The sequence below is a fragment of the Saccoglossus kowalevskii genome, chromosome 6 (genome assembly GCF_978046115.1).
Source record: "Saccoglossus kowalevskii chromosome 6, keSacKowa6.1, whole genome shotgun sequence".
In the NCBI taxonomy this organism is placed as follows: domain Eukaryota; kingdom Metazoa; phylum Hemichordata; class Enteropneusta; family Harrimaniidae; genus Saccoglossus; species Saccoglossus kowalevskii.
The window spans coordinates 25,649,352-25,671,058 of record NC_140646.1 but is presented as its reverse complement, the minus strand read 5'-3'; the positions used below and the strand labels follow the sequence as shown (position 1 = coordinate 25,671,058).

Below are 21,707 nucleotides of genomic sequence, written 5' to 3'. Positions count from 1 at the left end.
CACATCTCCAGTTATGTTAATTTCACTGTTTCAATTTCGAAGGTAACAAACATCTGGTTCTACTAACCCTTCTACGTTTGAGGATTATGTTTATTTTTGGAACCATTTATGCATATTCATGAAATCATTAATCGTGATAACACGGTCAATAATAATAAAATTAGAATAAATGAATTCGTCTTTATATATTTATTAGTCCCCGAAAACGGGGACTTATAATTCGGTCCGTGCGTCCATGCGTCCGTGCGTCCGTCCGGAGTCATATCTCAGAATCCCTTGGACCGATTTTGTTCATTCTTTGCATGTGCCTAGTACTTTATGTGGGACATATGCACATGCAGGGGTTTAGCGATTTGATTCAAAATGGCCGACTAGCAGCCATCTTGTTTTTAGAAAATGTTGTATTTTGCACATGCTTTGTCAGTTTTCATTCAAATTTAGTACATAGATCATACATGTTAGGATACATGTCCCCGACCGTCCGTGAGTTCCTGAGTCTGTCCGTCCGTCCATGTGTCAGGCTGTCCAGAGTCATATTTCAGAATCCTGTGGACCGATTCTGTTCATTCTTTGCATGTGTCTAGTACCTTATGTGGGACATATGCACATGCAGTGGTTTAGTGATTCGATTCAAAATGGCCGACTGGCAGCTATCTTGTTTTTTGATAATGTTGTATTTTGGACATGCTTTGTCAGTTTTCATTCAAACTTGGTACATAAATTATACCTGTTAGGAAACATGTCCATGACGATTTATTTCACAATTGGATCAAAGATGGCCGACCGGCAGCCATCTTGTTTTTTGAAAATGTTGTCTTTTTTGGACATGCTTTGTCAGTTTTCATTCAAATTTAGTACATAGATCATACATGTTAGGATACATGTCTCCGATCGTCCGTGAGTTCCTGAGTCTGTCCGTCCATCCGTGTATCAGTCTGTCCAGAGTCTTATTTCAGAATCCTGTGGACCGATTCCGTTCATTCTTTGCATGTGCCTAGTACCTTATGTGGGACATATGCACATGCAGTGGTTTAGTGATTCGATTCATAATGGCCGACTGGCAGCCATCTTGTTTTTTTAAAATGTTGTATTTTGGACATGCTCTGTCAGTTGTCATTCAAACTTGGTACATATATTATACATGTTAGGATACATGTCCATGACGATTTATTACGCAATTGGACCAAAGATGGTCGGCTGGCAGGCATCTTGTTTGTTTTTTTATGCTGTATCTTGGACGTACTCTGTCAGTTTTCATTCGTTTTTGGCACATACATCATACATATCAGTGTGTTTCATAAACAGATCAAAGATGGCCGAATAACGGCTGTTTTTATTTTTGGCCATATTACTACTACACGGAACACGTGTTTTGATGTAATCTGTTGTATACGCCACTTGGAACTCAAGTTTCAAGGACACGCTCGCGACAACCCCTCCGCTTTAATATGACGAGCACAAAGAGAACTTTCAAAAACGGGAACTGTGTCATTTTCAATGACTTGTTACATTTTGATTTGTCATCCATGATTTCAACATTATGTCTACAAACTTGCAGGGGCTGCCCTGAGAGAGTCCCATAAATGGTCATGTCACTCATACATAATCTCAAATGTTGTTTTCCTGAACTGAACTGTCCTGTTTAGATAATTAATTACCAAAGTAACTACCAAATAATAATATAGAACTGTCAATCGTTGTTAAAAGTGGGGAATCAGCCCGGGGGCAATACATAGAACCTGCCTAATGGGGACGTGCCCCTAAATGGGTCTCGTTTTTTACTCCCATGTGTGAAGCACAAAATGAGTCTTTGCGGTTAGTGTGTTTGTGTGTGTGGGTGTGGGTGTGTGTGTGTGTGTGTGTGTGTGTGTGTGTCCGTCTGTTCCACTGATATCTCAAGAATCATACATCAGTTTTTGATGAAACTTGGTGTATAGATGCTCTGGGCTAATGCGCAGATTTGATTAGGTTTTGGTGAAATTTCATGCATATTAATTACCTAATTTGCATGATAATAAGCTAATTTTTAGCTGTTCCATGACTGTTCCATTGATATCTAAAGAACCACTGATTGTATTTTGATGAAACTTGGTACATGGATGCTCTGAACTAATGCTTGGTTTTGATTACTTTTTGGTAAAAATTACCTAATTACTAATTACCTAATTTGCATAATGATTAGTCAATTTTCGGTTTTTCCACTGATATCTTAAGAACTAATCATCACATTTCAATGAAACTTGGTACATAAATGTCATAGGACACTGCACAGACCTGATAGCTTTTGATGTTTCAAGAAGTATGCATTACATTTCAATGAAACTTGGTACATAGATACTCAAGGACTATGCAGAGATTGATTCTTTTGGGATAAATATTTGTGCATATTAATTACCTAATTTGTATAATTAGTTAATTTTCAGCTTTCCCACAGATATCTCAAGTACTAATTATCACATTGCAATGAAGCTTGGTACATAGATCCTTTAGAAAAATAGACAGACCTGGGTAATTGTGGGTTAAAATCTGTATATATTAATTACTAATTTACATAATTAACCACTTTTAAGCTATCACACTGATATATAAAGTACTAATTATTCCATTTCAATGAAACTTAGTACAAAGATGCTCTAGGACAATGTACAAACCTGATTAGTTTGGTGTTAAAATCTGTTTATATTAATTCCCTAATTAGCATAATCATTCAAAATTTTTTTGGGTTCCAATCACATTTCAATAAAACTTGATACATAGATGGTCTGTTACATTGCGCAGACCTCGTTAGTTTTACATTCAAATCTGTTCATATTAATTTTCTGATTTGCATTATTAGTTTTCAGATTTTTCATCACTATCTCAATCAAGTACAAGTAATTTCGAAATATTGTTAATGTGTCTCCAATACTCTCAGCACATGGGAGTTCTTTCTAAGCTTTCTTTGATTTGTTTTTTAGGTATAAGTATCGGTCTTATTTCTGGTCAAGATATGTATAAATATCGGTAATATTTTTCCTATTTGGGATACTCATAGGTCCGTGTATAAGCGAATATCTCCACCTCAGATTCATATATACATCAACCCGGAAATTAAACAAAAAATCAACATTTGCGTTAATAATATGCTCTTATGTAAGTGACAGAGGTGCCTCTATGGTCAAAATATATATTTTAATAAATCAATATACAATGCAACTGTTGGCTAACAAGTGCTTCTATTGGAGATGCTCTTTTAATAGAGCAAATACGGTAACTGTTTTACATTGTATTTGGAATAAACAGTGATGGCAGAAATAGTACTTTGATATAAATATGGGTATAGATTTTGCCACTATCGATGTATAAAAACGGTCACACTTTTGAGCACTCAGGGGCACCTCCCTACCCAGCTATCTATCAACTTCTCCCGGGGGAATCAATTGATGTTGCGTCCTAGGAAATTTATTTGTCCCTAGGTAATAAGCGAAATACTAGGTTCTGCCGTTAAGATCTGTATTTGCTACCAGCAGATTCTGCGCTTTGCATAATAAACAGTGGAATAAACAGTGATGACAGGAATAGTACTTTGGTATAAATATAGGTATAGATTTTGCCACTATCCAGGTATAAAATGGTCACACTTTTGAGCACTCAGGGGCACCTCCCTACCCAGCTATGTATCAACTGCCCCCGGGGGAATCAGTTGATGTTGGGTCTTAGGAAATTTATTTGTCCAAGGAAAGTTTGTTTCGGTCACTCCTCCAAACTAACCCTTGACAGATTGAACCACTACAGTGTGTATTTAATGAGCGCCCTTGACGACAGGAAGGGGAGATGCGACAAAAATATACAATCAGCTATGTTGTATCAAAATACAGTAGAGCAGTTTTTAATGGCAGCCTACGCAGCTTTTCAAGATAAAAAGCCTCAGCGATCACCAAAACCATGCAATTGAGGCATTACAAGATGAATAAACTAGTTTTTTGCAACGAGGACAGTGAAAAATCACGGTAATTGTGCAACAGTTCAACTCTTGAATAATCGAGTAGAGCTTGTGAAATTTTCTTCCAGAGTTGACAGAGCTGACGAAGTATGCCACAAACAGCCTGCAACGTTGGCATAAACAATTGTGGAACTTGGTGGAAAAATGCTGCGCCGTTTTTTTTTTTGGAGTAACTGTGCTACGTATCGCCATTTCCGACACTTTGTTCTTTAGGTTACACATCGTTTGAGAGGGCGCTTTTCCAACTTGAGCATCATAATATAAAATACGCGTTTACCCAGGCTGATCCCGCTCGGGTTGGTGGAGTCGGCGATGAGTCAATGCCAACAAACCGTGCGATTCGGACGATTGTAATGGAATTTCGTTCTAACATAACCCCGAAATCTTCTGTCAGAACACTTGTATGCATAAACTTAAACAAAACACTTAATAAGTCATTTTAATCGTCATATTCAAACTCCATTTACAGCTTACGAATCAATGGCGACCATTTCTATACTATCATCATCTATCAGTCGACCAGCAGAAAACTTTAGAGAGCGAACGTTATGGAGATAAAAACAAGATACGAACACATGCAGTTGTTTGTCTGGCAGAGTAAACGGTAAAAATGGCATAGGTGATAATGTCACAGGGGAAATGGTCTAGGCGTTAATAATGGCACCTTGTTTTGTTTTGTGTTTCCTATTGGCACCTATAATCAACTTTATCAAGACAGATCCGACGCCATCCACTACTTTTTGGCCAGTATTTGTGTTTTATTTTTATATATTGTTATTTACGTTTCAAGAAGGATCAAGTATGAGTTACAGTATCTTGAATTTACATCATGTAATATACGGCACCAGGGAGCACCATTTGTTGTAATGTCTCATAGTATTGTTTCGTTTTGCCCATAAAGCTTTCTATTATGTGATAGATTCAGAAGATGAATATACTTATGTAAATGCATTTTAGCAACATAAACGCGTTTTGTTACCAGTAGGCAGATAAAATTGACTTGCCTGCAATATTCTGGATATCCAAAGATCATGCACAGTTTACTAGGGGATGTTGCCAGTTGCACTGGTATTCCCAGCGTAAATAGTAAATCTTACAGTTATTGAAAAGATGTACATGATCTTCAATACTTCGCTTGCTTCTAGATCTAGCGAGGACTTGACCCACTAGCTCCTGCTTCAAACCCTTCTTTTTCACATTGTCAGCGTTTGTGTTTTGTATTATCAGCTTTATTTTGTCTACTTGTGGATTGTGTTTTAGATCCCCAGGAATTACCCGAATTATTCCAATCCATGTATGTTTATCTATCATTGCCTTTCTGTTCATAGTCCCCCATGGTTTGAATCTTACATTTTATTTTGATATGCATTACATTCCGAGTGCATTAAATGTTTGCTGATAGAAGGATTTTCAGATCCACCTCATCGTGTGTAATATCGGTTTTACTGTTGATTTCAACGTTAAATACAATAGTAACAAGAGAACTGGTAATGGTTGTAGAACCATAACTGCCTCAGCTCAAAGACTGTTATGTAATATAAGGGAATGTAAAGGGAAATGTATTGTAGTGTTACCTCTGTGTAATTTACAATATATCTGCATTACCCTTCACTGTTAAGGACAATGTGGAGTTCACTTAAATGAATGGTAGAAGCAAGGCTGGGCAAATTTTGCAAAAAAAAATAGTTAGTTAGAATTACCAGGCACGCAATCGACACATTGATATCGAAATATGGATGATAAACGGCAAATGATATTTCTAGAGATATAGTTGGAATTGAAGCAAGGAAGTGGCCTATTATCCCATGAAACATACTCGCGCATATCCGTACATATCACCCTGTCTTAACGTGTGTATGTGGGGGGGGGGCATGTACCCAATCATAATAACTGGAAATGGTTTCAGAACGGAAAAGTGTTTTATTACTGTAAATAATTATGAACAATAAAACCTGAAATTTAGAAAAACTATAGACAATAAATAATGAAAATCTGTGATTTGCTGTACAGTTTCTAGAAAATTATTACAAGTCTCAGAAGTATTTAGACAGCTCGCTAGCGAATTGGCAAACTGCTTGAGATGCTGAATTGTTCGAGTTACGGACATCGAGTTACGAAAACATCGTGTTACAAAAATGACCACGCCCATATTTTTGAAACCACGCCCAAATTGTAACTCGATATTCAATCATTATTAACAGTTAAAAGAACTTCGAGTTACGGGTAACATACATTTTGGTTTGTGTTGCACGTCCACATTCAGTAACTTTCAAATTGTTTTAACTTTAATTAGCAGTTATTCAAATTCGAGTTGGTAACTCATGTGCGTGTCTGTAATGTCGCAACAATGTTACTGTTATTATTGCAACAAAACGCGCCAAAATCGAGTAATGTGAAGATTGAAAATATGTTTGCCTGATTTCACACGTTGAACTAGTGACATGGAAGACATTCGTGGGTTTTTTAATTTACAATGAATCGTTATATAATAAAAGAGAGAGAGTCTGAGATGATGAAAATATGGAATGACGCCGATGAGGAGGTATCTCGACTCTGGCCTCTGTAAAGTTGTGAAGATGTACAGGGACTAAGCCCAAAAGTTGAAACAAACAATCTCATTGCGTGGTAAAAAATGAAAGACAGTATCTGGATGAACAATAACTACAATCTACGTTGCTTACTGTTAATTACAATTCGAGTTAAAAAAATTAGAAAGTTAAACAAAACAAAAAATATATGTTGCCCGTTACTCGAAGTTTGGTTAACTGTTATTTAAAGTTTGAAATGTATGGTGCCCGTAACTCGAAGTTCTGTTAACTGTTAATTGAAAGCGTGGTGGTCGTATTTTACACGCGTTGTATAGTCGCTATGAGTCCCATATCGAACAGGACGCAACACGACGACTGTCACACTTGTTACAATTACCTGTTACAATTTGGACGTGGTTTCACCAAAGTGGGCGTGGTTTCAAAAACATGGGCGTGGTCATTTCTGTAACTCAATGTTTTCGTAACTCGCTGTTCGTAATCGATGTCCTGATGGCTACCTCCAAAATGACGAATGAGGTTGAATATTATTAGCGGTTGGATGTGAAAATTTATTTTCTCCTTCTTTTTGGGAAACTGTTTCTCAACTTTTCTCTTTATTCAAACCGCGTAAAAGCTTTTTATATCACCTAAGCAATGTGGACTCGCCCCGAGTAGACGCGACTACAAATCGGCGCCCCAATATTGGCTGCCCCAATACTTCTGAGATTTGCTGTAACAGAACCATAACATTTACAAGATAAACGTTTTGTTTACTAGAAGGAAATGTCTTTTGGCAGCATTTCTTGTATTAATTTTCATTGCACAAAAAAGCAGCAAATACTCTTACTGAAGCACAGAATTTGCATGTTTTTTTTCCCGGCCATTCACGCAAACTGCAAATCAAGTCTTTTACTGCATCCATAGTTGTTGTCACTTTGCAGCCGCAATGATGAATGCATTGTGGCGTATTTTGACCCCCGGAATTTGACCTTGCATTCTAGCTACATTTACCTCCCTTTCATACCAGTTCAATTTCTTTTCATTATTTCATCCAGATTCCATGACCAACCTTTATTTCACAGTCACTCTAGTTTTCACTTTTCTAAAATTATTTTATTGATCAAAAGAATTTTCACTCCCATCATGCAATCTCCCATAGTACTTCCGCAGACACAGATACGATCGCCAACATAACTACAAATAACCTCGCTCCCAGGAGCTGAGGAATAAAACCAGTTCAATTTCTTTTCATTATTTCATCCAGATTCCATGATATTTAATATTTAAAAGCAACCTTTATTTCACAGTCACTCTAGTTTTCACTTTTGTAAAAATTATTTTACTAATCAAAAGGCTTTTCACTCCCATCATGCAATCTCCCATAGTACTTCCACAGACACAGCGGCGATTGCCAACATAACTACAAATAACCTCGCTCTCAGGAGCTGAGGAATAAAAAGGTATAAATCAAAAGAGTAAAACACACTGATTAAATACAATGATTATAATGTCTCAAACATCAACGGTTATGAATCTAAAAACAAGGGAAAGGCTACCAATCGACTCGCTTTTCTCAAACAGTCCGCCGAGGGTAACCCTTCGCTGCACTGTCTTCGTTACTAAGGTTACAAACTCTATATCAAAAGGTCAAAAAAACTAAGGCGTGGCGGTGTAACCAAGCGATCGGCCAATCGCGGCCGTCGACAGCACGATCACGTGATTACCAGGGATGCGTCTCTCGGTTAAAACATTGCAAAGCGGTCACTAATAAACAATGAATAAACAAGCTATTAATCAAACTCCTGTCAATACGCTTATAAACTTCAACTGAACTCACAAGTCGTTAATCTAACCCTCTGGCAAAAAAGACGGGGAAAGGCTAAAACGATAGACACTACTAAGTTACATATAATCCGGTCAATCATGAACAAAAGCTTGCGATATCAAACAATACGCATACAGGCGCACCACCTCTATTTCAAAAAGACATTAAAACACGTTACAAAGGTGCTCTCAACTCAAAAAGCGTCAGAAGTATTCCGGAAACAACACGTAAACAAAAACAAATCTTAAAACATCGATATCTCTGTACATCGACAAATCTCAAAACTCTTAAAAATACGTGGGGGCATCATTTCTCCCATCATATTCCGTACTCATAAACTCATTAAAACACCATAAAACTTCACAAAACTCATAACACTGTGTTGCAAATACTTGTCCACTGAAACGCGCTTAAATCGTTATAAAGGACCTCGAACGTCACTAAATATCATTTCAAACAAAGATCTGGGCGCTTAAATAACATACAATTCAATATCACAAAAAAAAACGTTCAGAAAAACGATAGTAAAAGCAAGCAATACATTACATACTGAACAATAAATAGTGTTGGGATTCTGGAAAAAAAGAGTTCAACGTCTTGAGTTACAGTGTCAGTTACAGTGCCCAGCGAGCGATTCTCTACACAGTATACAATAGCTAAAGTTCTAATTCAAAGTCTCTATAGCGTCTCTTCGCTTTTCGTTGCGTTAGTCCGGGTCGTTCTTTATCATCTTGCGTCCGATGTCTTTCGCTACACAAGTCCTATTCGATACTCATCCTTCGTAAGGGGCTCCGGAGTCTTCATGTCTTCAGCGTTGTTCATCGGTGCCATACTGTTAACGGCGTTAGTCGTCAAGCGCGGTTAACGAGTCGTCTCTGCCATCGAGCTGTTAGTTCGGTTCACAAGAAAGACACCTCTTCTTCATTTCACTTTTCTTCACAGGATGTCAATGTGCGTAAGACGCAATGCCCAGGGTTCTCACACCACGTATCAGGGGGGAATATTGTCTCGTCTCTATATCTCGTGTCCCCTTGAGGTACGGGATCGGGAAAGTCGCTTAAACTTTACAGTCAAACAAGACACGCACAACGAAATACTTTTCAACTCTCGTCTTAGTCGGTCAGTCGAGCACTCTGTAAGATACAGCGCCCTGGGGAAAGGTCCCCAAGACTATCGAAAGGCTGACCCAAGACTCGCCCAAGACTGCGTCTCAAGACTCGTCCCAAGACTCTCCAGGACTGGACTGCGTCTCAAGACTCGTCTAGCCTCTCCAAGACTGCGTCTCTCGTGGTGTACTCGCCAAGACCAACTCAAACAACTTTATTCATTTTCAAAACCTTAACCAATTACAAAGCAGTAAAAAGACTCTAAGGCGTAACCTTCAATCATAAAGCCAATCACACTAAGTACTGAACACGTCATATCTTTTGATTAATCGTTCATTACATTAATAATTGCGAATACCAAACGGTCAGAAATAGTAGTCCGAATAGCGACGGTTATATCGTAATTAGTTTCAAATCACTGAGCCAAGTTCCGTCCAGAACCTCAAATGGGCCTAAACGATGACAGACATAACACAGCCATTCGCTAGTAATCAACTAATTAAGTCGATCAACAGATACGTGCAAACAATTTCATCATACTGGAAACAGTCTGGTCTTAAACTAGTTACACTTAAAGACTGCAAGTCTTTCCTTCTTCTTCCTTCTTCTGTCATTTTCCTTAAAACCCTATGCATAATGAATGTAGTAAATGAATATGAATATTCCCCTCCTACTGCCCATCCCGCCTATCATAATCTTTCTTGCGATTGTGTCTCTCTTTCTTGTTGTACAAAATCTTGTCGATTTCCTACATGTCGAACAAAGGTCTAAATATATGTTTAAATCGTACTCAATATTAAAATATATGAAATACAATAAACCAGTTACACATTCAAAGTTGTGTAATCAATAGGGGTACCAGCACTGGGTGGTTTAATCTGCATAAAGGTGTAAGACAAGGTTGCCCTCTGTCAACTGCACTTTTTTGTTACTAGCTGTCCATATTAGAAATAACGACCTTGTTAAAGATATTATTTTACCCTCTGGTCGTCAACAAAAATACTATTATACTGCTTATGCAGATGATACAACACTGATTCTTAGAGATAGTTCTTTCATTATAGTTTCTCTAAAGATTTTGTCAATTTTAGCGCTCAACTTAGATAAAACAGATATGGGAGCTTCCACGGGGCCTATTACCAACAAATAATCTACAAAAAATGAAAAATAAACTAAACATTTGAAAATCGCGGGAATTGACCATCCAAGAAAAAGCTATTTTAGGAAAGTGCTTTGGTGCATCCCAATTAATCTACATTATGAATAGTTTATCAGTACCAATCCAAGTAGTTAAACAAGCCAGTTCTTTTCTGTGGAGAGGTAAAAGCATCATGTTGAAAATTCAACTATGTTTGGAGACAATTCACAAGGTGGTGTAAAAATGATGGATCTTGAATAATTATAGTAGTACCAATAAGCCATTCTCCAAATATCAGTAGTCTAGAAACAAATATACTGACAAAATCGATGGAACCGGAACATCACAAACCCCCACAAGGGAGTCAGACCAGGTGTACGTGAAGGGTAAGCATCTGCTGCTGGCATGCCACACCCGCCGTGATGTTTCAAAGTAATGTCAAATGCCAAACCAAGTTCACTGGACAAACAACCACACCAAGTCACAAGGACAAACATGACCACATACATCAATCACCAAACAAAACTGCAACCCTGTTACAGACAGAAATCCCATAGGAAGCCACCAAATCATGATGGTGATCAAAAAACTTCTTAAATGCACGTTTAAGTCGAGGAATCAGAAACCCTTGACTTATCAACTTGGCAGTCAATAGTGGAATAATAAAAATATACTCGTGGGAGGAAAGTATGTATTCTATCGCGACTGGGTAAATGGAGGAGTAAAATTCATAAGCAATTTGGTTGACAATGACAGAAATATCCTAACTTACAATCAATTTAAAAGTAAATATAATATAAAAGTCGATTTTCTCACTTACAATAGCATTATAGCTTCTATACCCAGCCAATGGAAAAAGAATGTAAAAAGTGACATCTTACCCGTGAGACAGAATGTAACCTCTAAACTGTCAAAATATAAATGTCAACATTTTTATAACGATATGAAAACTAATAAATTTGAAAAAAGCATCTGCCATAGACACTTTCAACAGAAAGAAATATGTGGGACACGTTGACCGGCGGGCAATTTGGTTAAACGTGAAACAAATAACTGAAAAAATTGCGCAACTTTCAATATAAAATACTCCATCGCATTCTCGCAATTCATTTCTAAAACTCAACCAAAAAATTGATGATGATAAATGTAATCACTGTGACCAGACAGAGAATTAAGAACATTTTTTGTGGGAATGTAAAGAAAGTAGAACATTTTGGGACTCTTTCAAAACTTTATCGACAAAAATCACGTTCGTAGACATTGCATTTGGAAAGATGGATGTTATTTTCAATACTATATAAGGAATTCAATCAAAGGCCTTGTGGGAGCATCTAATACTACTTGGAAAATATGAATTGTACAGAATAAGATTTAACAATCTCAAACCAAATTGTAATACTTATATTGAGAGTATAAAACAAATAATAGACCTGGAAAAACGTATGGCAAAAACAAACCAACAATATGGAGAGTTTATAGATAAATGGAAGAAAGCTTTATTGTATTTTAAAATCGCACACTAATTACAACTATCCAATCTATTCTTTTATTTTTTTATTTTTATAACACTGAACAAAACACAGCCATGAAATATTGATGCAAGCTGTATGCTCACAGTTGGAAAACATAGCAACTGTATTTACGGTATGTCTATGTGGTAAGAACAGTGAATTGATAAGACTTTAGGATTTTCAATATTTTGCACAGACCGACCCATGCTTTATGCGGTGGCTCCTAGCTGCCCTGGGCTCCTTGCTATACGCCGAAGGAACGGCCACTGTGACATGTAAACGACTGTGGTGTCTCAGAGGCGGCGACACGGAATTTTGCATGGGAGCGATATCTGCTCACCATCCCTCGCACTCACAGCTCGACCTTATCATGGGGGTCTGAGGGCATGCTCCCGCTTAAAATGTTAAAATCTATACCCTCTGAAATGCTATTTCCTGCATTTTGAGGGGCAAATTTTGCTGACACAAAGGGTTTCAGCTTAATTCCTGGGGGCGCAACATTTTTGTTCGAGGGGCGACCGCCCGCTCTACCGACCCCCCCCCCCCTGTGCCACCGCCACTGTGTTTGCGTTCGACCAACTATAGTTTGTTTGTATGTTTGTTTTTCAGTACGCGCCGTATACCGAAGACAATCCTGGCAAGTGGGAACTGCCATAAAATTCATGAAACTGTGGTTGTTGTCTACGATTCTCTTGAAGTAGGGTTGTTATACCTAAACTTGTCGCCGGGTAACCGCTCAATGTCTTGTTTTTCTAACTGGCCTTTTTTATTTTAATGTAAACTGAACTGACGGTAGGGTAAATACCATGTCAAATCAAAGTAAGCACGTCTCCGTCTAGGCCACCCCTGAAAAGATGCTGAATAACGAAGAAAACGTGTCGTGACGTGAAGTTAAGCGATTAAGTGTCGTACGAGCGTCGATTCTAGTCACGCACGAAGTGCATGTTTACTTTCATTTCACTTTTATTATTTCATCCTGTCGATTATTATTTACGTAATGTGTATAGCTAGTGTGCACGTGTATAACATGGTACACATCATAGTAGTCATAGTGCAAAATAACGTTCTACAGTGAACTGTCATCACCAGAAATTCATTTAAAGTTTCACGTCTGTCGCATTTCATTATTGGGGGCGTTATTAGTTCGAAGAAAGGCGTGTGTTGTTCACTGCGCTGGGCACTATTACGTGTGCATTGTAGTATTTCAAAAGTGTTGCAGTTGAGTGCATTCGCATTAATCATTCTTAAATAACATATGCTTTCAGACCGTGTTTACGCGGTGGCGGATATGTTATCAGGACATGGCTTCAGTAAACAACTAACAATGATGATCACTAGGGTAACAAAAATACACGCATGAGTAATTGCGACATTTGTTTGTTAGAGTGAATTGTGTAATTCGTAGAACCGTGGTCTTGTTGCCGGGGATACCTTAACCGTACAATTAGGCAACGCGGTTCAGAAGATCAGGTCTCGCATGTTACAGACTTTACCTAACAGTCCCATTCTGCAGAGTAACTGAGTAGGTACTGAGATTTACTGTTGTTGATCAATCAAGGATTCCACAATGGATAGCAAGCCTCTGAGAGAGCACAATTGGAGCGAACTGCGTCTATCGGTGGTCGGCTACGCTTTAGTTTCCCTGGCCGCTCTGTTATACATCGTGAGCACAGCAACACCTCACTGGATATCGGGACCAGTGAGCCTTCAAATCGGGTTATTTGTGGTGTGTTCAAGTTCCCCAGGGGTAGAAGATGTTTGTGGAAGTGTATTCCCAGTGTCAGGTATGCACAATTTTTATTACGTTTTTAATATTAAAGGGTGGCAGTCGTCGTGCCGCGTCCTGTTCGATATGGGACTCATAGCGACGTATACAACGCATGTAAAATACATTGTTTGTTTACATCAAATTCGAACACGGGCTTCGCGACGACCACCGCGCTTTAACTTTATTGTTTAAAGGGTGGCAGTCGTCGTGCCGCGTCCTGTTCGATATGGGACTCATAGCGACGTATACAACGCGTGTAAAATACATTGTTTATTTACATGAAATTCGAACACGCGCTGCGCGACGACCAACCGCGCTTTAACATTCTTGAGCAGAAACGATTTATTTATATAATACTCATATCTAATTGCATTCCAGTATATGTACATATTACCAGATTCTGTATGATATCAGCCTGTATTATTGGGTGTGTCACCATCATAGTACCTGCCGTGGCGTATTCTGGCAAAGTAGATCAAATAGGGAAGAACGAGGTTAGAAAGACGGCACATGCAGTCCTGGTAGCAGGTACGTCACATATACAAATCAGCGATATTACAAGCAATCGTATGTATTCGGGGAGGATAGTCCATTTATTCTGATTATAACATCTTATAAGACCAGCTCCACTAATTTGAAACAGGCCAACGTCATGGCAACGTCATTCAAATACAGGGCTAATCTGCACTGGCTCGGAAGGTTGTAAATGATTAGCTAGTTTGAATTTCTTATTTGCATAACATTACTGAGAATGAACGTGCATTCAACGCCACAAGTTTTTTGTTTTTTTAGCCAATCAGAATTCATCTTCCGAGCCAGTGCAGATCAGCAGCAAATACATTCTTCAAATCCAAGATGTCTGAATTCGATAAACTTTAACATGGGGAAACATGGTAAAATGAAATAGTGTGTGCATTCACGCAGCCATTTATATAAATTCATATAGCAGCAGTATTTACATGTGGGGAATAGTTGTCAAGCTCGCAAATTGAAAACCAAAGTGTACCTGCAAAGCGAAGTGTAGTGCTTCATTTACTGTGTACGGGAAATGTATATAGAATTGATATTATCTTTTTTTTAATAGCTTCCCTGGTGGTCATAGGAACCATAGCATATACAATCGGAAGTGCCGTCAATGATTTTTTAATCTTATACAAGCTGGATTACTCCATTGTTCTGGCCTGGTTAGCTGCCATAGCAGGTTACGTTGGTGGTGGTATTTTAGAATCCCAGTTCAGGGAACCACCGTCCGCCAGCACGACTATAATGGTTATGCCCCAGCAAAACACTGCTGGCGTCGATCAAACCACTGGTCATGGTATGGTTACCTCGTCTCCGAATACATTTGTCGATTCTTCTGCACCACCCTCAGTTTATCCCGGAGTTATGGCTGGCCCTGGTGGTCCGAATTACCCAGCACAAGTACCCGGAATGCCTCAAGTTCGAAAAAAACGTTAAGCGACAAACTATTTTCTGGTGGCCCTTTTTATTATGGGATTGGTTGTATATGCCGATCAGTTTTGTATTTAAGTTTTACGTGCGTGCCGTGTGATTATTACTAAACGCTTCAGCGTGGTATTAAGATTTTGTTTTCAGGCTTGGGTATTACCAAGGTGGAAAATGGTTGCACATATGGGGGGTAATTCCTGGAATTACAATAGAGAGGGTTCAGGCCGAAATACATATATATAGTGTTTTCATGTTTCGTCTGATATTTCTGTGGTATTCTGCTGCTGTAAATAATGCAAGATTTGTTCCGAAATTCAGTGTGTTGTGTGCACTCCAGGGTTATTCGTTTTTTGCTCAAAACACCCCTATTTTTTAATGGCAGAGTCGAATAGTTTCACTCCCACTGGGAAATCTGCATTGTTACTTGAATGAGAGCTAACTAAACACATTTTCCAGACCGGCGAAAGTGTATGCAACAGCCAATTTTAACAGCCTGTCACGTGATTTTAGTCTAAATGTCAACATCAAAAGAGGCTAATCCATTTACGCAGGTATAACTGGGAATAGAATATGTGAGGGATTGTATCAACAGAGATGTGTATAATGAAAAGTAACATCTATCCTTCTTTTGCATCGCTGAGCATTTCTGTTTTAGTATACTGGTTTGAAAATGTTGAATTTGCATGATTTGCAATGTGTTTTTTTACTGAAACTCCCCTATTGATCGAATCCCGGGTTTGAAAGAGAACGGCACACCACGTGATTCGTTTGAATACAATGGTGAAGGCACGCAAGCATGACTTACGTTGTCAGCAGTAGTCGCTGAGCTTCACGCTACAACTTCTCTTGTGATGTTGCTTGTTAGCCGTGGATTGAATTAATCTTGATTACCGGTTAAAATGTTGCTTATTTGGCGTTGGTGATCTTTATTTGGAACTGGGTAACGTCGCCAGCAGAAACATCCTGGGATTTTGATGTTGATGGTTGCGCCTCCATGGCAATCGCTAATTTTACTGCGGGTGGATCTTCCAAGAGCCCTTCGGGGTTTATAAAACTCATTCAACATACATAAAGTTCTCTCAATCGTAGTAGTCCATGTGATGTACACCTAATATGCCAAACATGTTACTGAACGATTTTGCCAATGAAAACAAGCCGGTTGGCGATCCACTCCACTAAAAAAAAACTAGCAATATGTTTTCGGCTGTTGCCATGGTAGGACATGAACGTGAAGCTAACGTCGGTTTATAACTAAAACCGGGCACCGTATGCAAAGTTCGCAAAAAAACATTCAGTCCTTAGAAGTCATTTTATTTTATTGCTAGGACGTATGCTGTTGTTAGGGATTGGTCAGTTACTTCGGCCTGGGGTGGATCAGTAGGGGGGTTACCCTGTTTTTGATTTTGCGAATGGGGGGGGTCACCCTGTTTTCCACAATTCACACACGCGCTTATGCATATATTTTTTTAAATTTTATTTCAGAACAATAGATTAAAAAGTTAATCGTACAAATGTGTTCTTAATAATAACTATTGCCCATATTGCCTATACATTTGTTGATGCAAAAAATGTTATAGGCTAAATATTTTGGGGTTGAAGTTGACAAATAACTAACAGATTATGCAATGCGGCAGAGCCCCATGCAATTATACAGTTAAGTTTTGAACACATCCCAAGTCCATGCGATATCAGATTATTTTATTTAAAGTCTGAAGTCACCATTGTATAAGATATTTACTGGATTTATCCAATTGTAGCTGGAGACGGAAAAACACAGCAATTAGTACAAAGAGCAGTGACAGTTTTTGTTCAGCAAATCAAAAAAGTTAAATGGATTCATGTATATAAATAAATAGTTTTTTTGTTTTTTTAACTTTTAAATATGCATATTTTGCTCTGTAAAATACCAAAATCCAACACAAATTTATACAAAAATCAAAGTGTCCTTTGTTTTCATAAGCACAGACTGTGCTTCAGGTGTAAAGCTTTCCTGGTCTATAAGATATGAAAGATATATTAAATCCAAATTAGTTTTCAAACCGCCTAGATTCAAATCCTCTTTTCCTATCTTATAAGGGCGTTTATCTAGTGAGTACTCCACAGCTTTGTTTTTATTTACTATCTTTAACAGCATAGATTTCCCTACTTTCTGCAGCCTTTTCTGTAGCCCTTTTATAGCTTTATGCTTCCCCTCCCCTCCTAAGATGACTGGTCTATTAAATGCAAACACTAAAAATTACGGCAAACCACGATATTTTCAATGCACATCATACATTTTGTAATCATGTCAGAGCCAAAACTGTTAATGTTTCTTTGTTTTTCGGGGGGGGGGGTCAGCATGTTTTAAAATATAATGTTAGGGGGTCGCCCACTTTGTTTTGTTGATAGGGGTGGGTCAACTGAGATTTACAGCTGACAAAATGGAATCTGCCGACCCCCCCCCCCCCAGGCCAGAGTAACTGAACAATCCCTTAAATTTATTATTTCCAACCGATAGTATTTTCTAGATTGCAGGCAGCATTTACAGTTCATTCAAAATTGCGTCGGGATTACGTTGATACAGTGTAACAATGTCGGCGTCGGTGATCTCTTACCGGTGTGCAACGTAGCCAAAATAAAAGGCATGAATACAAGACTAGTGGGAGGTAATAAATTTGGGGTCGAAAGTATTCAAAAAACAGTTTTTGGCTGTTGCCATGGTAGCTGTGGACCAGGACCAGTAGCTGTGTTTTGCCAATTAGTGACGGTACGACCTGCCTGTCAATTATAAACAAAATTAGCCAAGCCAAAAAAAATCTCAGTAAATTGTTGCCCACACTCAAGCGGATTAGAATGAGCTACGTCCATGCTTTTTAATCATAGAAACGTAGGGTGTGATACATTTGGCGTGAAGGTATTAAAAAATTCAGTTGTTGGCTGTTTCCATGGAAACGGTGGTCAGAATTTGTTTTCAGATTTTACCAATAGTAACTTTGTGCCCACACTCAAGCTGAGCAAAATGAGCTATGTCTGAGGTGTTGTATCCAAAATTTGTAGGAGATACATTTCCTGATAACTAGGGTGAAGGTGTGACCTACCTGCTAAGTTTGAGCGAAATCGGCCAAGCCAAACAAATCACAGAAGAATTAATACGTGAAAACACTAGAAATCACACACAGATACACAAAATTAAAGTGATTTTAAGGGCAATCCAAGTGGAGCGAATCGCCAATACCATGTTCATTTGCATATTGACCGTGAAAATACCAAAAACATCATTGCATGGGTGATATGCAAATTAGTTTTAGTCAAAATAAGTTACTGCTTAGAAGTACCATTACTGTTGTTCAAATTTCATTTCACTCGGCAAATATATTCATGTACCCAAACGTAAAGTATCGTACTTCTAAATATTGTTTATTTCTGCTATGTTTCGAAAAACGCTACTCTTGAACGGACTACTTTATTCGCTCTCAGACCTCATTTGCATATGGGGTGTGGAAGTACCGATTTTGATTTCAGGGACGAATCAAAATAAACTGCAGTATATATGTAATAATGTGGAATACTTCCTTTCACTGTGAACATTTTTCCGCTAAAATAAATTCCAGTGAAATTGCCATTTCCCCCATACTCTATTGAGACTTGACACACCACAGTGAACATTTGATTCACACCGTATGCTTGAAAACTTTTCATCGAAAATAAATTAAGTGAAATTCTGTGTGATTTCATGAGAGTTGAAAATGAAAAAATTATATGACACCCAACCCTACCACTCCATACACAATGTAACCACACCTCAAAAACATCCTTTCACCAGTGTATTCTATTTGAATTCAGGAGAAATTTAAATAAACAATTTATATGACAACGAAATTAATTATAATTCCAACCTCTAGTTCAGCACTGATTAAATAAACTACCTCGTCTTTATGCCAACTTGAAGTTATTCAATGCCTACACCAGTGACTTCAGAATCTATGTTTCAATTCCAGGAATTTCACTTGCTATTAATTGTATGGGAGTGCCAGTTTTTTATTTTCTATTGTAATGTCAATTTCTTGTGATTACTCGGAAAATGAAGCTGTAACCACAGACCACAGTGCTGCAACTAAATCCTGGTATAAGCACCGGTTAGGCAGTCTTGAACTATGCATGTGAAGCCAGCTGAGAGGTATATCCAATCCTATAGATTTCTCATTGTTTGGTAACTATTTGCTGCAAATGCAACAAAAATCAATATAAAAATATTACCCACACAGCATTCTACAGGTTACTTGTATATATATATATTGATGATGTAGTTACAATTACTGATTCCAACTCTGTTGAATCTAGCATGCTTTATCAAAAAGGTTTACCAACGATTTGCCTAGACAACCACCAACATATGAATAATTATATTCATTTACTGAGTTGTTCACAAATTGTATTTGTTTCTATGAAAAACCTGTTTTTTGTTAATAAATATTTTAATAATATAAATAAAAAAAATTGAACCCTATTTAATATATAAATTGTTTCACCAACTATCTACATATTGAGAAACTGTTTATCAATATCGAACACAAATTGCAGAACACTTAATTGAACGAAACCATTGACATTTTCGTACAGTGTATTCACATTACAATAAAACTATGTTTTAAGCTGTGCAAAAGTGTTTTTTTTTTATTGACGTCAGGCCCTTCTTGAACAAGGTAATAAACGGGGTCGTTCAGGGATCATCCAGGGCCAACTAAATATAGGTTCGATAGACTCTTTTTATTTCGAGACACCCGGGGAACCAAAATTTGAGACGTAAATCACTCCGATGAGAATCGGTGATGATAACCTATAACTATTCATCTAGGCAATAGCTACAGGGATTGCGACCCAATCGATATTGGCAAGATTCCGCAGTGACCAGTGAGGCCAAAAACAGACACAAAGATTTTTGAATTTAAATGAAGGATATGAAATCAGTTTTATTACAAGACTCCAGGGGAACAAGTATTCGTAATTCACTCTGGCGAGGGAATAGTCAATTCAAGGATATTTAGCAAGTCATCTGAAGATGACACATTCCCCACTTGTGATGTGATTATAGTTGGCTATAAAATCGAGTAGGAAGATTAAGTTGGAAATCAAAAGTATGTTACTGAAAGTTATCAGCTATCTCTCTATCTCTCGACATGCCAAAAGGCTGAAATTTACTGGGATTGGACTGCTTTGGGGCCTTGTCAGGTAAGAGTGCAGTAGCCGAAAGGAACTGTTTATTCTTGGCAGGACTACTATCAGGGGGAAAATATTCTTCTCTCGGGGTCCTTCACACTTGTCAGGGGGGAAACTCGTCTCGTCTCTCTATCTCGTCCCCTTGAGGTACGGGATCGGGAATGTCACTTTAACTTTACAGTCAAATAAGACGCACACAACGAAATACGTTTCAGCTCTCGTCTTAGTCGGTCAATCGAGCACTCTATAAGACACAGCGCCCTGGGAAAAAGTCCCCAAGACTCTCACAAGGCTGAACCAAGACTCGCCCAAGACTGGACTGCCTCAAGGCTCGCCCCTGGACTCTCTAGGACTGTGTCTGTCGTGGAGTATTCGCCAAGACCAACTCAAACTCTCTTTATTCATTTTCACAACTCTAACCAATTACAAAGCAGTAAAAGACTCTAGGGCGTAACCTTCAATCATAAAGCCAATCACACTAAGTACTGAATACGTCATATCTTTTGATTAATCGTTCACTACATTAATAACTACGGATGTCAGAATAGCGACGGTATCTTGTAATTAGTTCCAAATCACTGAGCCAAGTTCCGTCCAAAACATCAAATAGACCTAAACGATGACAGACATAACACAGCAATTCAGCTAATAATCAGCTAATTAAGTCGGTTAACAGATACGCAAAAACAAATTCATGACACATCCCTTCACCCAAACTGAGATATGCCTCTCGGCATTGCACGTTCACAAATCAAAGATACCGTCGTCTACTCATCGTCATACAGGTTAAATACAATACTAATAAAAGGAATAAATCAAAAAAGAGTAAAACACACTAATTAAGTACAATGATTATAAAGTCTAAATACAATGGTTATAAAGTTTCAAATATCAACGGTTATAAATCAAAAACAAGGGAAATGCTAACAATCGACTCACTTTTCTCAAACAGGTTCGCTGAGTTAACCCGTCGCTTCACTTTCTCCGTTACTAAGGTTATAAACTCTATATCAAAAGGTCACAAAACTAAGGCGTGGCGGTGTAACCATGCGATCAGCCAATCGCTGCAGTCGACAGCATGATCACATGATTACCAGGGATGTGTCTCTCGGTTAAAGCATTGCAAAGCGGTAACTAATAAACAATGAATAAACAAGCTATTAATCAAACTCCTGTCATATACGCTTATAAACTTCAACTGAAC

At 38.2% G+C, this 21,707-nt stretch overlaps 1 protein-coding gene across 1 annotated transcript; it reads left to right on the top strand.

Annotated features, from left to right (window-relative positions):
• Positions 1 to 13,526: 13,526 nt before the first annotated feature.
• On the top strand, positions 13,527 to 15,558 carry LOC146742184 (uncharacterized). Its single transcript, XM_085500262.1, has 3 exons — positions 13,527 to 13,874; positions 14,237 to 14,386; positions 14,943 to 15,558. Exons 1-3 carry the CDS (start codon positions 13,658 to 13,660, stop codon positions 15,314 to 15,316), a joined length of 741 nt encoding a protein of 246 aa, XP_085356388.1. The 5' UTR covers positions 13,527 to 13,657; the 3' UTR covers positions 15,317 to 15,558.
• Positions 15,559 to 21,707: the final 6,149 nt, after the last annotated feature.

Excerpts from the sequence above, each read along its gene's own strand:
- LOC146742184 (XM_085500262.1), top strand. The coding sequence starts at position 13,658 with ATGGATAGCAAGCCTCTGAGAGAGCACAATTGGAGCGAACTGCGTCTA. Across the intron at positions 13,875-14,236 it reads AAGTGTATTCCCAGTGTCAG|TATATGTACATATTACCAGA; the intron begins GTATGCACAATT and ends ATTGCATTCCAG. Across the intron at positions 14,387-14,942 it reads ACATGCAGTCCTGGTAGCAG|CTTCCCTGGTGGTCATAGGA; the intron begins GTACGTCACATA and ends TTTTTTTAATAG.